The sequence below is a fragment of the Syngnathoides biaculeatus genome, chromosome 6, assembly GCF_019802595.1.
Source record: "Syngnathoides biaculeatus isolate LvHL_M chromosome 6, ASM1980259v1, whole genome shotgun sequence".
NCBI lineage: Eukaryota > Metazoa > Chordata > Actinopteri > Syngnathiformes > Syngnathidae > Syngnathoides > Syngnathoides biaculeatus.
This window is the reverse complement of record NC_084645.1, coordinates 25197951-25213399: the sequence shown is the minus strand read 5'-3', so window position 1 is coordinate 25213399 and position 15449 is coordinate 25197951. Positions and strand designations below refer to the sequence as shown.

Sequence of the window (15449 nt, the reverse complement as noted above, 5' to 3'; positions counted from 1 at the left end):
ATAAGATGGATGGATGGATGGATAAATGGGGGTTTTCCAACCATAGATACCCAAGCTCACGTTTGGTAACAGAAAAATGTTTGTCATATCTCAACGTTATCATTCATGACATGACAATCGGAAATTTCATCACAGATTTTCACAAGGGGTCAAGGAAGTCGGCAGACGATTTGGCTTCACGGGCCACATAAAATCACACGGCGGGCCGGATCTGGCCCTCGGGCCTTGAGTTTGACTCCAGTGATCTAAATTAAATTTAATTAATTAATAATTTAATACATTTATTAAATATAACAATCCAGACTGTCGATTTTGCAGCGGTCATATGCATTCAAATCCAATTAAATGATGAAAACGTGCTCTGGTGTGACAAAACGACTTTGGGAATCACTTACTTGTAGGTGTTTCGTCGTCAGTTTGGCTTGAATCGTTGTCAAACAAGCTACAACAAGCTTTTTATTCTTTCCATCCCTCCTTCCAAAGGGGACAATGGGACTTGCCCCCCCCCCCCACACACACACAGAGAACCAGCAGGATCATGAGCGCAAACATACGTGACGCAAGCGAGAGAATGCGCTTTTCTCAAGGACTAAGAAATCGATACTGCATAATAGAAATCGTTAGCAACATTTTCAAAGTGGTCGTTTCAACTGTCGTGCGGGTGTGAAAACAAGCCAAATCACTGCTTCGGGGGGGGGGGGGGAAATGCGAAGGAAAAAAAAATTGCTGTCACATTTTTGTTATCATACAAGTGGCGGCCCCCTTAACGGGACAAGCCAAAAGAAATTTACTATAAAAATAAACAGTAACTGTTGTTGTGGTTGTTGCGACTTTTGGCTGGTCCGATCACGGCTTGGCACAGCAAATCGCTATTCGTTATTGCTTTGGCACGGTTCTGATCCCGGACACCATTCTTGATGCAACCCATTTATTTTCAAATCGGAGTTTGGGGTGGGAATTGGGACTCCAGTGGAGAATTTAGCCTATTACGTCTGCAGGAGAGGCTGAAGCATGTAAGAGACCTCTGAACCACGAACAATCAATCCATCCATTTTGTACCGCTTTTCCGGGTCGGGTCGCGGGGGGACTTAGCTTCAGCAGGGATACCCAGACTTCCCTTTCCCCAGCCGCTTCTTCCAGCTTCTTCCGGAGGGATCCCGAGGCGTTCCCAAGCCAGCCGAGAGACATAGTCTCTCCAGCGTGTCCTGGGTCGTCCCCGGGGTTTCTTTCTGGTGGGACGTGCCCGGAACACCTCACCAGGGAGGCGTGAGGGAAGCATCCGAATCAAATGCCCCAGCCACCTCATCTGGCGCCTCTCAATGCGGAGGAGCAGCGGCTCGGCACTGAGCCCCTCCCGGACGACCGAGCTTCTCACCCTCTCTCTAAGGGAGTGTCATAACCAGAACGCGGAGTTGGACCCAAATGCACGACTCTGTAAACGTGGAGGCAGTTCAGGAAATATCTTTACACAGTCCAGAGTCGGTAACCAGGCAGTCGGTCCACGAGAGCGGCGGTGATAATGACGTCAGGCTCTCGGCGTAGGTCAGGAGACAGGCAGGGGGTCGGTACACCGGGAGGTACGAGGCATCGATGGCAACGATCTGGCAAAGCCGGACCGTCCGCTGGGTCCTACAAGGACTGGGGTTCATTAAATGCAGGTGTGTAGGAAACTCATTTCGGCCGCTTGGATCCAGGATCTTGTTCTTTCGGTCACGACCCACAGCTCGTGCCCATAGGCGAGGGGAGGAACGTAGAGCGACTGGTAAATTGAGAACTTGGCCTTTCGACTTAGCTCCCTCTTTACCACCACTAACAATTAACAATAATTCAATTAATACTGCACATGTCTATAAGAAAAGTCGTATTTCAAGGCCCCGCTGTACTTTGATTAAATTAATAGAGATAGATGTATTCTGCCTTGAAATCTAGATTCATATTTTGCGCCAGGTCTGCCGTGTTTTCATCGTTGATCACACAACTTGAAGAGGTCGTCATTCTGCATCCTCGTTTTCCCGCCCGCCTTTTTCTGATGATGCAAAAATTGAATCCTCGAGAGATTGTTACGTTTCTCCGTGCGGAAGATGAGAGGTCATTTTCCAGGCGCGACGCGAGGCCGACGGCTTGGTCGTGATTGGCGCCCATCACGGCCCCCTCATCAGGACCCAACCGGGGTCTGCAATTTGAAAATAGTCCTTTGAAAATGCTTCTCGCTTCGCGTTGGAGTCGGGCCCGACTCCTTGTAGGCGCCGAGCACGATAAGAGGCGAGCTGGGGAATAAAAGAATGGAGTGAATGTAGCAACAAATACTATCGGAAGCACTGGCACACATTTTGATTCCGATCGTATTTGTTGCTACAAATCTGATATACAAAATTGGCCTCTCCGGGCTAGCTAATGTTAGCATTTTTCTGCCCTCTGCTTTGTTGGTCAAAGAAAGCTAAATCGAAGTTGTGAAACACGTATGCAGCAATCCCTACAAATTAATACATTCAATAATATTATTTCTGGTATTTGTGGGGATGTTTGATACCACTTCCTTTGAAACTAATTCTCGTACGACTATTTATTTTTGATTATCCAACAACCCTGGAAAATAATTTCTATAGAAATTCTATAGAATTCTATAGAATTTGTATAGAACAACTTGTTCTATAGAACTTTGGCTGTGATTCCCTCTAGAATTTCTACAGAACAATTGAATTTCTATAGAAATTCTATAGGACTTGGGTCCTAAAGTTGTATATAATTTTTTTTTAGAAGGGTTACAGAGGACAAATACCATAATTCCCGGCCTACAGAGCGCACCTGGTTGTAAGCCTCGGTACACAGACAGAGTTTAACACTCGCGCGGCGCTGGCATCAAACTCTTTGAACTCTTTCAGTGTACCGAGGCTTTTCCCAAAGACCCGGTGCGTCGGAAAAATTGATTGCACCTCGTTATAAGCCTTGGTACACAGAAAGACTTTAACACTAGTGCGGGGCTAGCATTAGGACGGGGCTAGCGTTAGCGCGGGGCTGGCTTTAAACACTTTAAACTCTTTCTGTGTACCGAGGCTTTTCCAAAAGACCCGGTTCGTCGTGAAAAATGGATTGCACCTGGTTATAAGCCTCGGTACAGAGGAAGAGTTTAACACTAGCGCGGGGCTAGCGTTAACATGGCGCTAGCGTTAGCGTGGCGCTGGCGTTAAAACTCTTTAAACTCTGTGTAGCGTGGATTATTAACCAGGTGCGCTAATGCTAGCGTCGCATCACCGCATAAACCGCAGGGTTGAAATCGTGTGTAAAAAGTTGCGCCTTGTAGGCTGGAAATTACGGTACCATTAGTAGTTTTTCAATGAGTCTAATGACAAAAGACTCAACAAATCTGTTTTTTCCCAATGAACAGATATTCAAAGAGGTCATTCAATGGAATCTGAAAAGGTGCCCAACCAAATACACACGCGCCTTTGTAGCGATTGCTTCACTTCAGGTAGAAATTATTCTTCTCAATCTCAAATTACCAAGAAGTATTTATAATGCAAAGTTGGCTCATTTGAGAACAATGGGTATGAAAAAAAACCTGCCTGTTGCGGAGGTTTACGGAGGTTAAGTGTGGCCGCAATCGGTTCCGTGTACGTTCCGTGGAGACGACTCCGTCCTGTTTTTTTTTTTTTTTGTTTTGTTTTCAATCATAGTTAATGAATGCGAGTTTGGGTAAAACTAGGGGTCATTTGTTTAATTATTGGTATTTGTATTGAATACTCACGGAAAGATCGATGGATTCCGGCAAAGGTTAACGTGTGGCCGAACACGCTTCCGCGTTCACGAGCCGTCAAAACCGTCACTATGTGGGATATATTCCTGATGAGAACAGATCCAGCAACTAAGTATTCTTATGCGTCCAGACTTTTATACACTTTCAAACTCTTCTGTGTAAATCTCGACGACGTAGTCACCAGATCCGTGTGTAGATCCAGTTGTCCAAGACAAGCGGAAGCGAACCAACAGTCCAATTTCCTATCGGCGAAAACATCGACTTCGGCATTAAATACGGGTCCTCTATGCCGTGTTGATCTAATTTTTCCACGTACCGTCGTTTATTTTCACCTTCTAAATGTCTGACGGTATCGGACAAGACTCTGGGCGTCGTGCTACAAGAGATATTTCCGTGTCGTCTCCAACTGACTGAGCATTGAGCAATGCTTAGCTTGACCACCAACATGGCGACGTAAGCAAAAGTCACGTGATTTTATGACGTAGGCGCAAGAGGTGTATACTTGCGATGTGATAGTGGAAGCCCAAGTACTAAATGTACAGCCTGCCACCAATACACACAGTACATGTTAATAAAAGTCTTTTGATAACAATCAGGTGATAAGAACACACATGCACGCACAAACTTTTCCTTTGCTGTCCTCGTGTTTGAAAGTGCAAAGACTTGAGTGGGGAAAAATGGCCCTATTGTGCATGCAACCAGAGACTCGCGTTATTTTATTTTATTTATTTTTTTTTTTTACTTCAAAGTGCACAAATGCATCTGAGCAGAAAAGCTTTCATTTGCGCAGTCTTCCCTAAATGGATTGTAAATCTCACTTTACCGCACTTGAATTTGAGCAAAGAGGACAGAAGAAAAGACAGCCTTTGCCGCCGTCTGCTTCGAAAATCGAAGCTTCACGTGTTGTTTGGACTACTTCTCTTCGGGTAGTGCCCAAACACTCCAAAATCTCCTCTGGTCCTGTACTGAATGCAAGTTAGAGACATGTCACGACTGCTCTGGAGCACAGAAGTTCTTTTACTGCCGAAGGGAAAAGTGTTAAGATACATTGTGTGAATTTAGACTAAAATCCCCCTTCGCACAAACCAGTGTAGCGCCCCTCTTGTATAAAATACTTCGACGAGGTAGCCTCCTGAGTCCTTTCCTCACTCCAAAGTAGGAATGTCTATGACAACTTTACTCTTTACTTGTGCATTTAATTCTCTATCAAAGGTCTCTGAAATAACAGGCCTTGCTAGGCGCGTTAGCTCGACGCTAGCGCCCTTGTCCCCTCCTTCGCGCTCCAACACACAGGCCTTGCTAACTAGCGTTAGCCAAGCCAAGTCCCATGCGTGCACTTAGCCCCTGTGGTAGCGCCTAACTCCACCATGTTACGGCGTGATTTGAGTAGTCCACTCAAAACGACACACTATCCCACTTGAACTTTCAACAGTCCTTGTCGAACACGTCGATCAACTTTTGACAAATGTCCACCGTTCACGTCCTTTGTCCTTTCGTTGTCCTCCAACAACCACTTGTACCTTGCCCTCAGTCTAGCCTTTTTTCTTTCTCTCTCTCCCCAACACGTCACTTCCTGTCCTTCTTAAACAATGGTTACAACAATAAAATGACAAACAAAAAAAAGACAATTTAATCACACACACACAAACACAAACGCAATAAAACTAACACAAAATAGAAGTTCAAAGACCGAGTAGTCGAGCCAAACGGCGAATAGTCACCATCGTTGAACGAATCTTCCCAAACGGGCAAATGTTCTTAACCTGGAATCTTCCAAGTGAGCGATTGTTCCGGAAATGTGCAAAGAGGAAAGCCAGGAGGCGTCAAATATATGTATTGCATCCGTGTATTTGTCCCCAGCTAGCGGTGCGGTGCGAAGAAGCCCCGTTGACGGTCTTTCTCGTCCTCGGAACGTTCCAGAATTCCACATCACAAAAGATCATCATAATAGGATATGAAAATATAATAAGTATATATATATCTCAAAAATTATAATATAATAATGATTAATATATTGTATTTAATATATTATTAATTATTATAGTAATAATTATATTGTATTTATTTTTCATTTATTTTATTTATATATATATATAAGTATGAATATAAAAAGGATGAAAGGAAACCACATCATAATAACTTAAAAGTACAAAAGGAAAATAAAGAGAATAATATATAGTAAATATATATTATATATAAAATATTATTAATTAAAATTATTATAATTATATTGTATTATTTATATATATATATAAGTATGAATATAAAAAGGATGAAAGGAAACAGAATCACAAAGCTCCCCATCATAATAACTTAAAAGTATGAAAGGAAAATAAAGAGAATAAATAATAAAAATACACACACAAATCACAATTCTCTTCAGCGTAACTGTTTTTTTAATCTGTCAATCCATACATTTATCCGTCATAAATCCCGTCATTTATAAATGTTCCATCTATTCTCTTAATCCCCCATCCATCCATCCATCCATCCATATGTACTATATGTGCTTTCCATCATTGAAAAAATAATGGTGGCTGAAAAACATACACCAAAGCGATTTATTAATCTTGTTTCCAATGAAATGAAAAATGAATCCAGTTCTTGCTCTGTAATACGGATGGAAAATAGGCAGCTCACTGGCCAAATCCTACACAGTCCTGTTGCCATGGATGAATAAAATGTCGCGTTCATTGTAATTATCGCAACTCATAATTATGACTCCCGCAGCGCTGTCGTCAACTGGAAAGCGTACGAGCGAAACGCCATTCAAGTGGAGTCGCCGATGTCCAAAATGCATGTGCGCGTGCCAATTCCTGGCGGGCGCTAATCTGCCCCCTTTACCTATCGCGCCGCCGCAGGCAGCGCCGCGCCGCGCAACAAAAGGCCCGATCGAGTCGCGCCAGTCCCGGTCCGAGCCCGGTTTCCTCTCGCAGCCGCTTATCACGCTTGCGTTGACAGTCCTGATGTGGAGCGACCTGCCAATGCACGCACGACGTGGAAAATTAGGCTGCCCACCCCCCCTTGGAAAAACACTCTTGGGGAACTTCTCATGGAGATAAAGAACATTACCAAAAATGTTTGAGATAGACTTGCATTCAACCTTTATTATTAGTTTTTGTATGACAATGACGCGAGGGTGAAACGTTCACATGAATCAGTAAGTGACTTTCATGCAAAGTCAGTAGTTGGCAATCGGCAGAAAATATGTATATGATACATTATGTGAGAAGCTGGGGTGGGGGCCAGACGTCTCTGAGTCATTGGCAATCAAATCTGGGGCCCATTTCACTCACAGACAGCCCATTTCATCCACATTTCCAACTAAGCACGTAGATTTTTCCCCTACACCGCACGTGACTCTTATTGCTATAATGCGAGAAAGCATGAATTGACATTTCTCGACGTCAATCCAGCAACACATTTGCAGTCCTGAAGACAATCACGACTGCGTCCTTCGTTTCGCGGCGTTCGTCTGTCACGGTGATAAAACACAAAATGTGGAGGGGGGAAAAGTGAGGCTCCGGGGAGAAGAGATGCCGAAGGTGGATGACTTCAAATACTTGGGGTCAACAATACAGAGCAATGGTGAGTGTGGGAAGGCAGTGAAGAAACTGGTCCAAGCGGGATGGAACAGTTGGCGGAAGGTGTCTGGTGTTCTATGTGACAGAAGAGTCTCCGCCAGGATGAAGGGCAAAGTTTATAAGACAGTGGTGAGGCCGGCCATGATGTACGGATTAGAGACGGTGGCACTGAAGAAACAACAGGAAGCTGAACTGGAGGTGGCAGAAATGAAGATGTTGAGGTTCTCGCTCGGAGTGACCAGGTTGGATAGGATTAGAAATGAACTCAGTAGAGGGACAAGCAAATTTGGATGTTTTGGAGACAAGGTTAGAGAGAGCAGACTTCGGTGGTTTGGACATGTCCAGAGGCGAGAGAGTGACCAGGCAAAAGAGTGAGAGGAAGACCAAAGAACAGGTTGATGGAGGTTGTGAGGGAAGACACGAGGATGCACGAGATAAGCTGAGATGGCGAGGGTGGATGACTTCAAATACTTCACGTCAACAATACAGAGCAATGGTGAGTGTGGGAAGGAACTGAAGAAACCAGTCCAAGCGGGTAGGAACAGTTGGCAGAAGGTGTCCGGTGTTTTACGTGACAGGAGAGTCTCCGTCAGGATGAAGGGTAAAGTTTATAAAACAGTGGTGAGGCCGGCCATGATGTACGGATTAGAGACGGTGGCACTGAAGAAACAACAGGAAGCTGAACTGGAGGTGGCAGAAATGAAGATGTTGAGGTTCTCGCTCGGAGTGACCAGGTTGGATAGGATTAGAAATGAGCTCATTAGAGGGACAGCCAAAGCTGGATGTTTTGGAGACAAGATTCGAGAGAGCAGACTTCGGTGGTTTGGACATGTCCAGAGGCAAGAAAGTGACCAGGCAAAAGAGCGAGAGGAAGACCAAAGAACAGGTTGATGGACGCTGTGAGGGAGGACACGAGGATGCACGAGATAAGCCGATATGGAAAAAGATGACACGCTGTGGCGACCCCTAACGGGACAAGCCGAAAGGAAAAGAAGAATAAGTCGGTCATAGTGCCATCATTTGTCTTTTGGCGTGATCCGAGCAAGTAAAAACTGGAGTCAGAGGACTTTTGCCATCTCTGTCAACTCCGTCTCTTTCAAAATCAGTCGCGTTTGTCATTCTGCTAGCATTGAGCTAGCGAACGTTCTCAAAGAATTTGTCAGGTTGTTTTAAATACACGATGTGTGATTCCCATGATTTTACAGTATGTATACGGGAAAGTTCGAAATCTGTTTTTGAATCGTTCACTCCCTGCTGAACTGCTCCCAGTCGTGAAGTGAACAGAGTTCAATTTGCTGCTACCATCCAGCGCTTGCTAGCTTCCAAAAAAAAAAAAATTAGCTAATCTTCTGCTCAGGGGATCGTTGGTTTACATAACGAGTTCGGTGTTCTGATATTAAAATAAAACAGGTCAGTAAATCATTACTGTAGAGGGACAGAACGACACCGGCGATGGAGAAGATAAGAAAGACTGTTCTCATTATCAGCGCCGTCATTTGCAACTTCTGCCACGCGCCGCGGTTTCAATTTGATTTTAATTGAGCGCACATCTTAACGGCTCATCAAACACGGCGCGGCTGTCGCCGGTACATCGCGACCGCTGACCGGACGATCGAGCCCGCTGTGACGCAGGCGCGATCCGGCGTTCTCACCGCCGCCCGTTCGCACCGTTTGTTTGCGTTTTTTTGATGGCGGCCTCCTCATATCCTGAATCCTCCCTCAAAATGCCGTAAAAGACGGCAAATATTGATCCTGCAGTCTACAAGGGGTCCGCATCTTGACCATTTTTTGATGAGATAATTTTCTTTCTGCTCATCTTGAGCCTGGCTTAAATATTGCATAAGCGGCTCGCCGTATCTAAATTGGTTTTATCGGGAGAAAGCAAACAAGCAACGGTCTGTAATTGTGTATATTTTAAATAAAATGACAAATGAGATATGTTTGAATGAACGAGAGGTGCAAACAAATGGACTTGTTGTGCCATAAAAAAAAATCATGCTAATTATTAGTTATATCTGAAGAAATACACATCCATCCATTTTTTTCACCGCCAATCCTCACGAGGGTCGCAGGGAGTGCTGGAGCCTATCCCAGCTGTCAACGGGCAGGAGGCGGGGTACACCCTGAACTGGTCGCCGGCCAATCGCAGGGCACAGCGAGGCAAACAGTCGCACTCACAATCACACCTAGGGTCAATTTAGTGTCCAATTAATGTTGCACGTTTTTGGAACGTGGGAGGAAACCGGAGTGCCCGAAGGAAACCCACACAGGCCCAGGCCCGGGGAGAACATGCAAACACCACACAGGCGGGTCCGGGATTCAACCCGGGACCTCAGAATTGTGAGGCCAACGACAATGACAAAATGCAACGCAATAAAAATCTAATCGCATTGAAAGATGAAATAATTTTTTTTTCTTGGTTGTACAGATACTTACTGTCAAAAGTCCAACATGTAATGTAAAATTATAGATTTATTATCTGCTAAAATCAAAACCTATATAAAACTTTGAGAGTGCAGAAATGTGAACTCAGAAACAGGATACATTTTATATTTTATCCCTTATTTTGTCTGCTAATTTAAAGAAACTGCTCGGGAGATCTATTTGTGTGGAGCAGGATAAATGACCAGAAACAATTCAAATGATTTTATTTTTTTGGAAAATGTAAAGCGGACAATAGTTAACATTTCAATAAATGCTCATTTTCCTTGGCACTGCCAAACAAAAAAATGTGTCCATCAAGGCAAAGTTAAAGGTTGTAGATACCAAGTCATTCTTCAGTCTCAAACCCTACAGAGCACAGGTGTCAAACGCATGGCCCGGGGTCCAGATCTGACCGGCCGCATGATTTTATGTGGCCCGCGTACGTAAATCATATGTATAAATTTTCATTATTTTTTTTTTGGTTCAAATCCGTGCCAAAATTCCAAATCGTCATATCATAAACGATAACGTTGAGATATCTCAAGCATTTTTGTGTCACCAAACAACAATCGTCGAAAAAGCCATTCCTCTCGATTTCTGATTCCAAAACGAGTTCATAAATTTCATATGTAACTATGAGGAGGCGTTGAAAGATTTTTATGGTTTCACAATGGTAACAGCCTCCTGAGCGGAACCGTAAGTAAAATGTGGTCCACCAGAAAAATGAGTTTGAGACCTCCTGCTATAGAGTATGTTGTAGTATCAGGCCTGAGCAACAAAATACTGTAAATATGCGTTACCTTATTAAGATAAAGAAAGGTTATTGATTTTTCTGAGTTAATATGTTACAAATTAGGAATTAGGTACCAGAAGATAGACCAGTACCACGGGAGAACATAATTAATCAATTTGCTAATATGGACATTGCGGTGTATTGTTAGTATGAACATTTGCAGTTATTTAAGTATCAAAATATGTAACAATGGGTTAGATATCTATATAAGTTCTACATTCTTGTCGGATAAACACAGCTGACAAAGTGACTGTACATGGTTTCTGCTTCAAATCTCTGCCAATCGCAGTTGCGCTTTCTTAGTCACGTGACGTCTCATAATAAGAAAGCGTAACCGGATTGGCTGGCTGTTCGGTTCTGACCTGAAGTGACCCTGCCTGGTGGCACGGACGGTTGAATTTCAGACAGCGAATTGTCGTCAGTTGAATTGTTAAAATTGAAAAGTTACACTGAAATACAACTATTGAAAATGTGGTCACTTGACGTTTCAAATTCAAATCCTGTTTTCTGCGGCATTTCAAACTCAAATCCTGGTGGGACATGTTTACTTCCATACTTTCCTCCATCGTACCTTGGATCGCATTGAAAGTTGTCATGGATCCAGCAGATCTTCGTAATTTTGTCCATTTTTAGTTCCCTGAACTTCCTTAAAATCCTCTTTTTGTCCTTTAAATGGAATGTTGTCATGTGCCAGAGTATCCAGAAAAGCAATTTCTGGGACAGAATAGTACACGTGCGGTAATCATGAGTGAGTCCAACATCGGTCGGAAGTCCGTGGTATCTTAAAACGCCAATAAAATGGCGTCCACATTGGGACGCACTAATATTCGCGCTCTTGTTTGTGCTGCACTTGGGAGGGGAAAAAACACACTTTCGATCTCAAACTCAGCTGTTTGCGTGAAACGACAAATACACACCTGCCGTACTGATGGTACATTGGTGGATTAAGACAAGTAATCTCCACCGGAGACTCCAATTGCTCGGCCCACCTCTGGTTTATAGCGAACGAGATCTCGGAGCGTTCCGTCCTCTCACTTCCATTCCCCTCGGCTCAGTTGCTGAGAAACGTACTGGCAGAAACAGACCCCTCGCTCCAGGTGACCCGGGCGGGGGCACGGCTGAGGAAAGGGGAAGTGCCTTTTCGCAAGAGAGCAGGCGTAGTCTGACGAGAACACGACCAGAGCTAGATTAAACAGGTCCCCCGTGTTGGCCAGATGCTCGAATGTCACCGCAAACTCTGCTTTGCAACCTTCCAGAGAAACGTACACCAGATACATAATCGAATTGGACCGACAGCCCATCAGGAGATTCTCCTTGCAGAGGATTGCATTGGCCCGACCCACAGCTTTCTGCATTTCCCTCACAACATGCTTCTCGTCGTCATTCTTCCAAAGAGAAAGGTGAACGAGCAATCCGATTGGAACAGAGAAGAAACATATGATGATCGTTGCCCACTCACCTAGAGGAGCGTAGACCTGTGTAGTAGGCAAAATACAGAATACGATCACTGTCGAGAACACGAACAATCCTAGGAACGCCATAATCATTAACACACCAGTCATGTAGAGAAGAACCCTGATCCAGAGTGGCCGTAGCCAGACTTTATTATGAGAGACACTGTTGATGATGCCAATGGCCTCCCTGTACTTCTCTTGGTCCTCGATGATCAGCCGCAGTTGATCAGGAACGTCCATGTCGCTGAACTGCCCCGCATCCCACTTGTAAAGACTTTCCACGTTAGTGGCAGTTAAAGGCTGCAGAGGCTTCCCGTTGTAGAGCGACGGAGGCTGGTAGGGAACCACGGTGGAGCCTTGGAGCTGCCGGTTGGGGGTGAAAAGCACCTTCAGCAGCTTGGCCTCAAACTCCGGGTCGTGGACCTCCAGGTAGGTGAGGTGGCACAGGTGGAGCGGGACGCAGACCCCCGGCTCCAGAATCACCGGCACGATGGGCTTCCTCTCCAGGCAGTCTCTGAACAGAGACATGTTGGCTTCCAGGAGACACCAGCGACTCCTCACGAACTCCGAGCTGAGGACCAGCAGGACCTTCTGGCTCTCCTGGATGCACTCCGACATGTTCTCCAGCACCGTGCGCCCCGCCGTGAAATCGCGCTCGTGGTAGCAGACGCCAAGGCCGTTGGATTCTAGCCTGTCTATGAGCGAGTGCGTCCACTGGGCGTCGGTGCTGCTGTAGCTGATGAAGACGTGGAAAGCCTCGCCTTGCTTCAGAGGTGGAGGAACGTCGGCGGAAGGATCCGCGGCGACGCTTACACCGGAGCTCATCTCGTCCATCCTCTGGAGAGAGAAGCGTAAAGCACAATGCGGCAAGTTGAATTGTCACGACTGCTTGTAAGGTGATGAGACACTCGGTACAGCGGTCACGAGCCCTTGCTTGGTCGATATTTTTGCATTGTCCCGAAAGCCGATGTTTTGAGTTTCAAGAAGGCAGGTTGCCAGTTTCATTGTATTGCACAATTAAAAAAAAAATGTCATAGTCCACAATTTGAACAGCCATTTTGCTGCAACCCTCCATGGTAACCTTGGGGCAGCAGAAGAAAGACAGACAGACGTGTTGCAGAATGTCTGAACGTCGCTTGTGTTCAAATACCAATATAATCCAAATATTTTAAAAGGGTTATTCGCACGTTTCCCATTATGTGGTGGTTTTAGCATTAAGCCTATGTGATGTGTACCGTGCCTCAACAAAGGCTCGATTACATGGGACACCATTATGCCCTGCGCTGATTTCTCGGATTTATCCTCATCTGATGAAGAAATAGCAGTATCGATTGATCGGGAAGACGGTGGAATACTTCCATACAGATTTGAACCTGTGGCTGTAACTAATCTTGAATATTCAGATGGTTCTTCGGAGGGAATGACGCGGAGTTCGACTACTCGGAGGCCGACGCGCGACATAAGTGCGTAAACAAAGGCCCCCGGGAGCTCCGGGCTGGCAGTCCCGGATGGTTCTTCGGACCGGAATAACGCGGAGTCTGACGAGCGAGCTCGGCGTCGGGCGGCGAGCTGAGCTTTCAGGTGGCGGAGGCCTTTAATTGAGCTTCAGTGGTGCCGGAGGCCTTTAGCCGAGCTTCGAAGGTGGCGGAGCCCTTTAGCCTAGCTTCGGCGTCCGGGGCTATGGAGCTCAGCTAAAGAAGAACCATCCAAATATTCAACAATAACTCCAGCCACAGGTTCAAATCTGTATGGAAGTATTCCTCCGTCTTCCCGATCAATCGATACTGGTATTTCTTCATCAGATGAGGATAAATCCGAGACATCAGCGCCGGGCATAATGGTGTCCCATGGAATCGAGCCTTTGTTGAGGCACGGTACACGTCACATACGCCCATGTAGATCATGTGACTCGCGAAAATGGCAGCGCCCCAGAAAATTCGTCATTGTCGATAAAAATCTTCTCAAAACAGTATTAAATACAAGACGAGTTAACATCACATTGTCAAAATAGGGTACATATTACATGACCAATTGGATACACTGTTCATGCAAAGCACTGGATTTCCCCTTTAAACAACTTGAAAGCTCTTTTTGGATGCGCTGTTTCCTGTCATCCAAACTGGAGCTTATTGTGAAGTGAATTGAGTTCAACACCACCATACAGCCCCTGTTTCTCAAATTTGTGCTAGCAAGTCAAAGCTACAAAAAAAAAAAAAAAAAAGTCCAAATTACAGCTCGTTTTGTGGTTTACAGATAAGAGACGATGGCACTGAAGGAACAACAGGAAGTAGAACTGAAGGTGGCAGAAATGAAGATGCTGAGGTTGGTTAGGGTTTGAAATGAGCTCATTAGAGGGACAGCCAAAGTTGGATGTTTTGGAGACAAGGTTCGAGAGAGGAGACTTCGATTGGTTTTGGACGTGTCCAGAGGTGAGAGAGGGAGGAAATTGGTGGGAGGATGGTAAAGATGGAGCGACCAGGCAAAAGAACCTGAGGAAGACCAAAGAAAAGGTTGATGGATGTTGTGAGGGAAGGACATGAGGACAGCGGGTGTTGGAGAGGAAGATGGACGGGATGGGCTTAGGTGGAAAAAGATGACACGCTGTGGTGACCCCTAATGGGACAAGCCGAGAGGAAAAGAAGAAGTATGAAGACAAACTACGAATACGAGTGAATGTGTGGAAAAAAAATGTCTTCGTGTCATTATCAGGCGACGCGGCACGCGTGTACCCCCCACCCAGCTGGGTTGTGTCCCCGATGACGGCAAACGCTACAGAAAATGGATGGATAAATCCACAAAGAAAACGAAAACGGAACTCTGAAGTGATACTTGTACTTCCCCACGTCCTGTCTGTGCTTCAGGGAGTTTGACTTCAAGACAAGCCAGTGCCGCTACTCAAAACTATTCCGTGGAAAAAAAATCCCCCCTCGCCTTTCTCATCCTTGGAATGAAAATAAACCCTGAAACAAATCCACGCACCGCACGACATTGTGTGTTCCTCACCTGTTCATGACCGACCGAGCCACACGAAATAACCGCCCAAAGTTGGGGAACAAGAAGTGAAAGTAAACACTGGAAACGGAAACCGCGTCCCCACTTCTCTGCTTTTTTTAAGCCATCCTTTTTTTTTAAATGCGCGTTTAAAGAGACAGCGCGCACATCTTTCTGAGGCGTCACTCTGGTTGAAACCATCGTGGATTATTTTACAAACTACACCGATTTCATGATTCCCGAGTGGTTTCTAAATCTGCCTCGCAATCCAGAGGTTCCGGGTTTGAATCTGGGATCAGAGTCCCTCATTTGTTTGCGTGGGTTTTCTCAGGGTACGACGGTTTCCTCCCACAGTCCCGAAACGTGCACGCATGTTCATTGAAAACTCGAAATTAGGGGGTGTCAAACTCATTTTTGTCTCATCATACCATTACTTAAAAGTCCACTGT

The 15449-nt window shown here is 45.2% G+C and overlaps 1 protein-coding gene and 1 long non-coding RNA gene across 2 annotated transcripts; both read right to left on the bottom strand.

Annotated features, from left to right (window-relative positions):
* Window positions 1-453: 453 nt before the first annotated feature.
* LOC133502198 (uncharacterized) lies at window positions 454-5634 on the bottom strand. Its single transcript, XR_009795390.1, has 4 exons — window positions 4087-5634; window positions 3936-3996; window positions 3746-3840; window positions 454-2267 (listed from the first exon to the last, which is right to left on the bottom strand). It is a non-coding gene; the product is annotated as an uncharacterized LOC133502198 (long non-coding RNA).
* A 4339-nt stretch (window positions 5635-9973) lies between these two features.
* Window positions 9974-15302, bottom strand: LOC133502654 (uncharacterized). The gene is made up of 2 exons (XM_061823685.1): window positions 15013-15302; window positions 9974-12846 (listed from the first exon to the last, which is right to left on the bottom strand). The coding sequence occupies exons 1-2, from the start codon at window positions 15199-15201 to the stop codon at window positions 11587-11589; spliced, it is 1449 nt and encodes a 482-aa protein (XP_061679669.1). The 5' UTR covers window positions 15202-15302; the 3' UTR covers window positions 9974-11586.
* Between the last annotated feature and the right edge of the window lie 147 nt (window positions 15303-15449).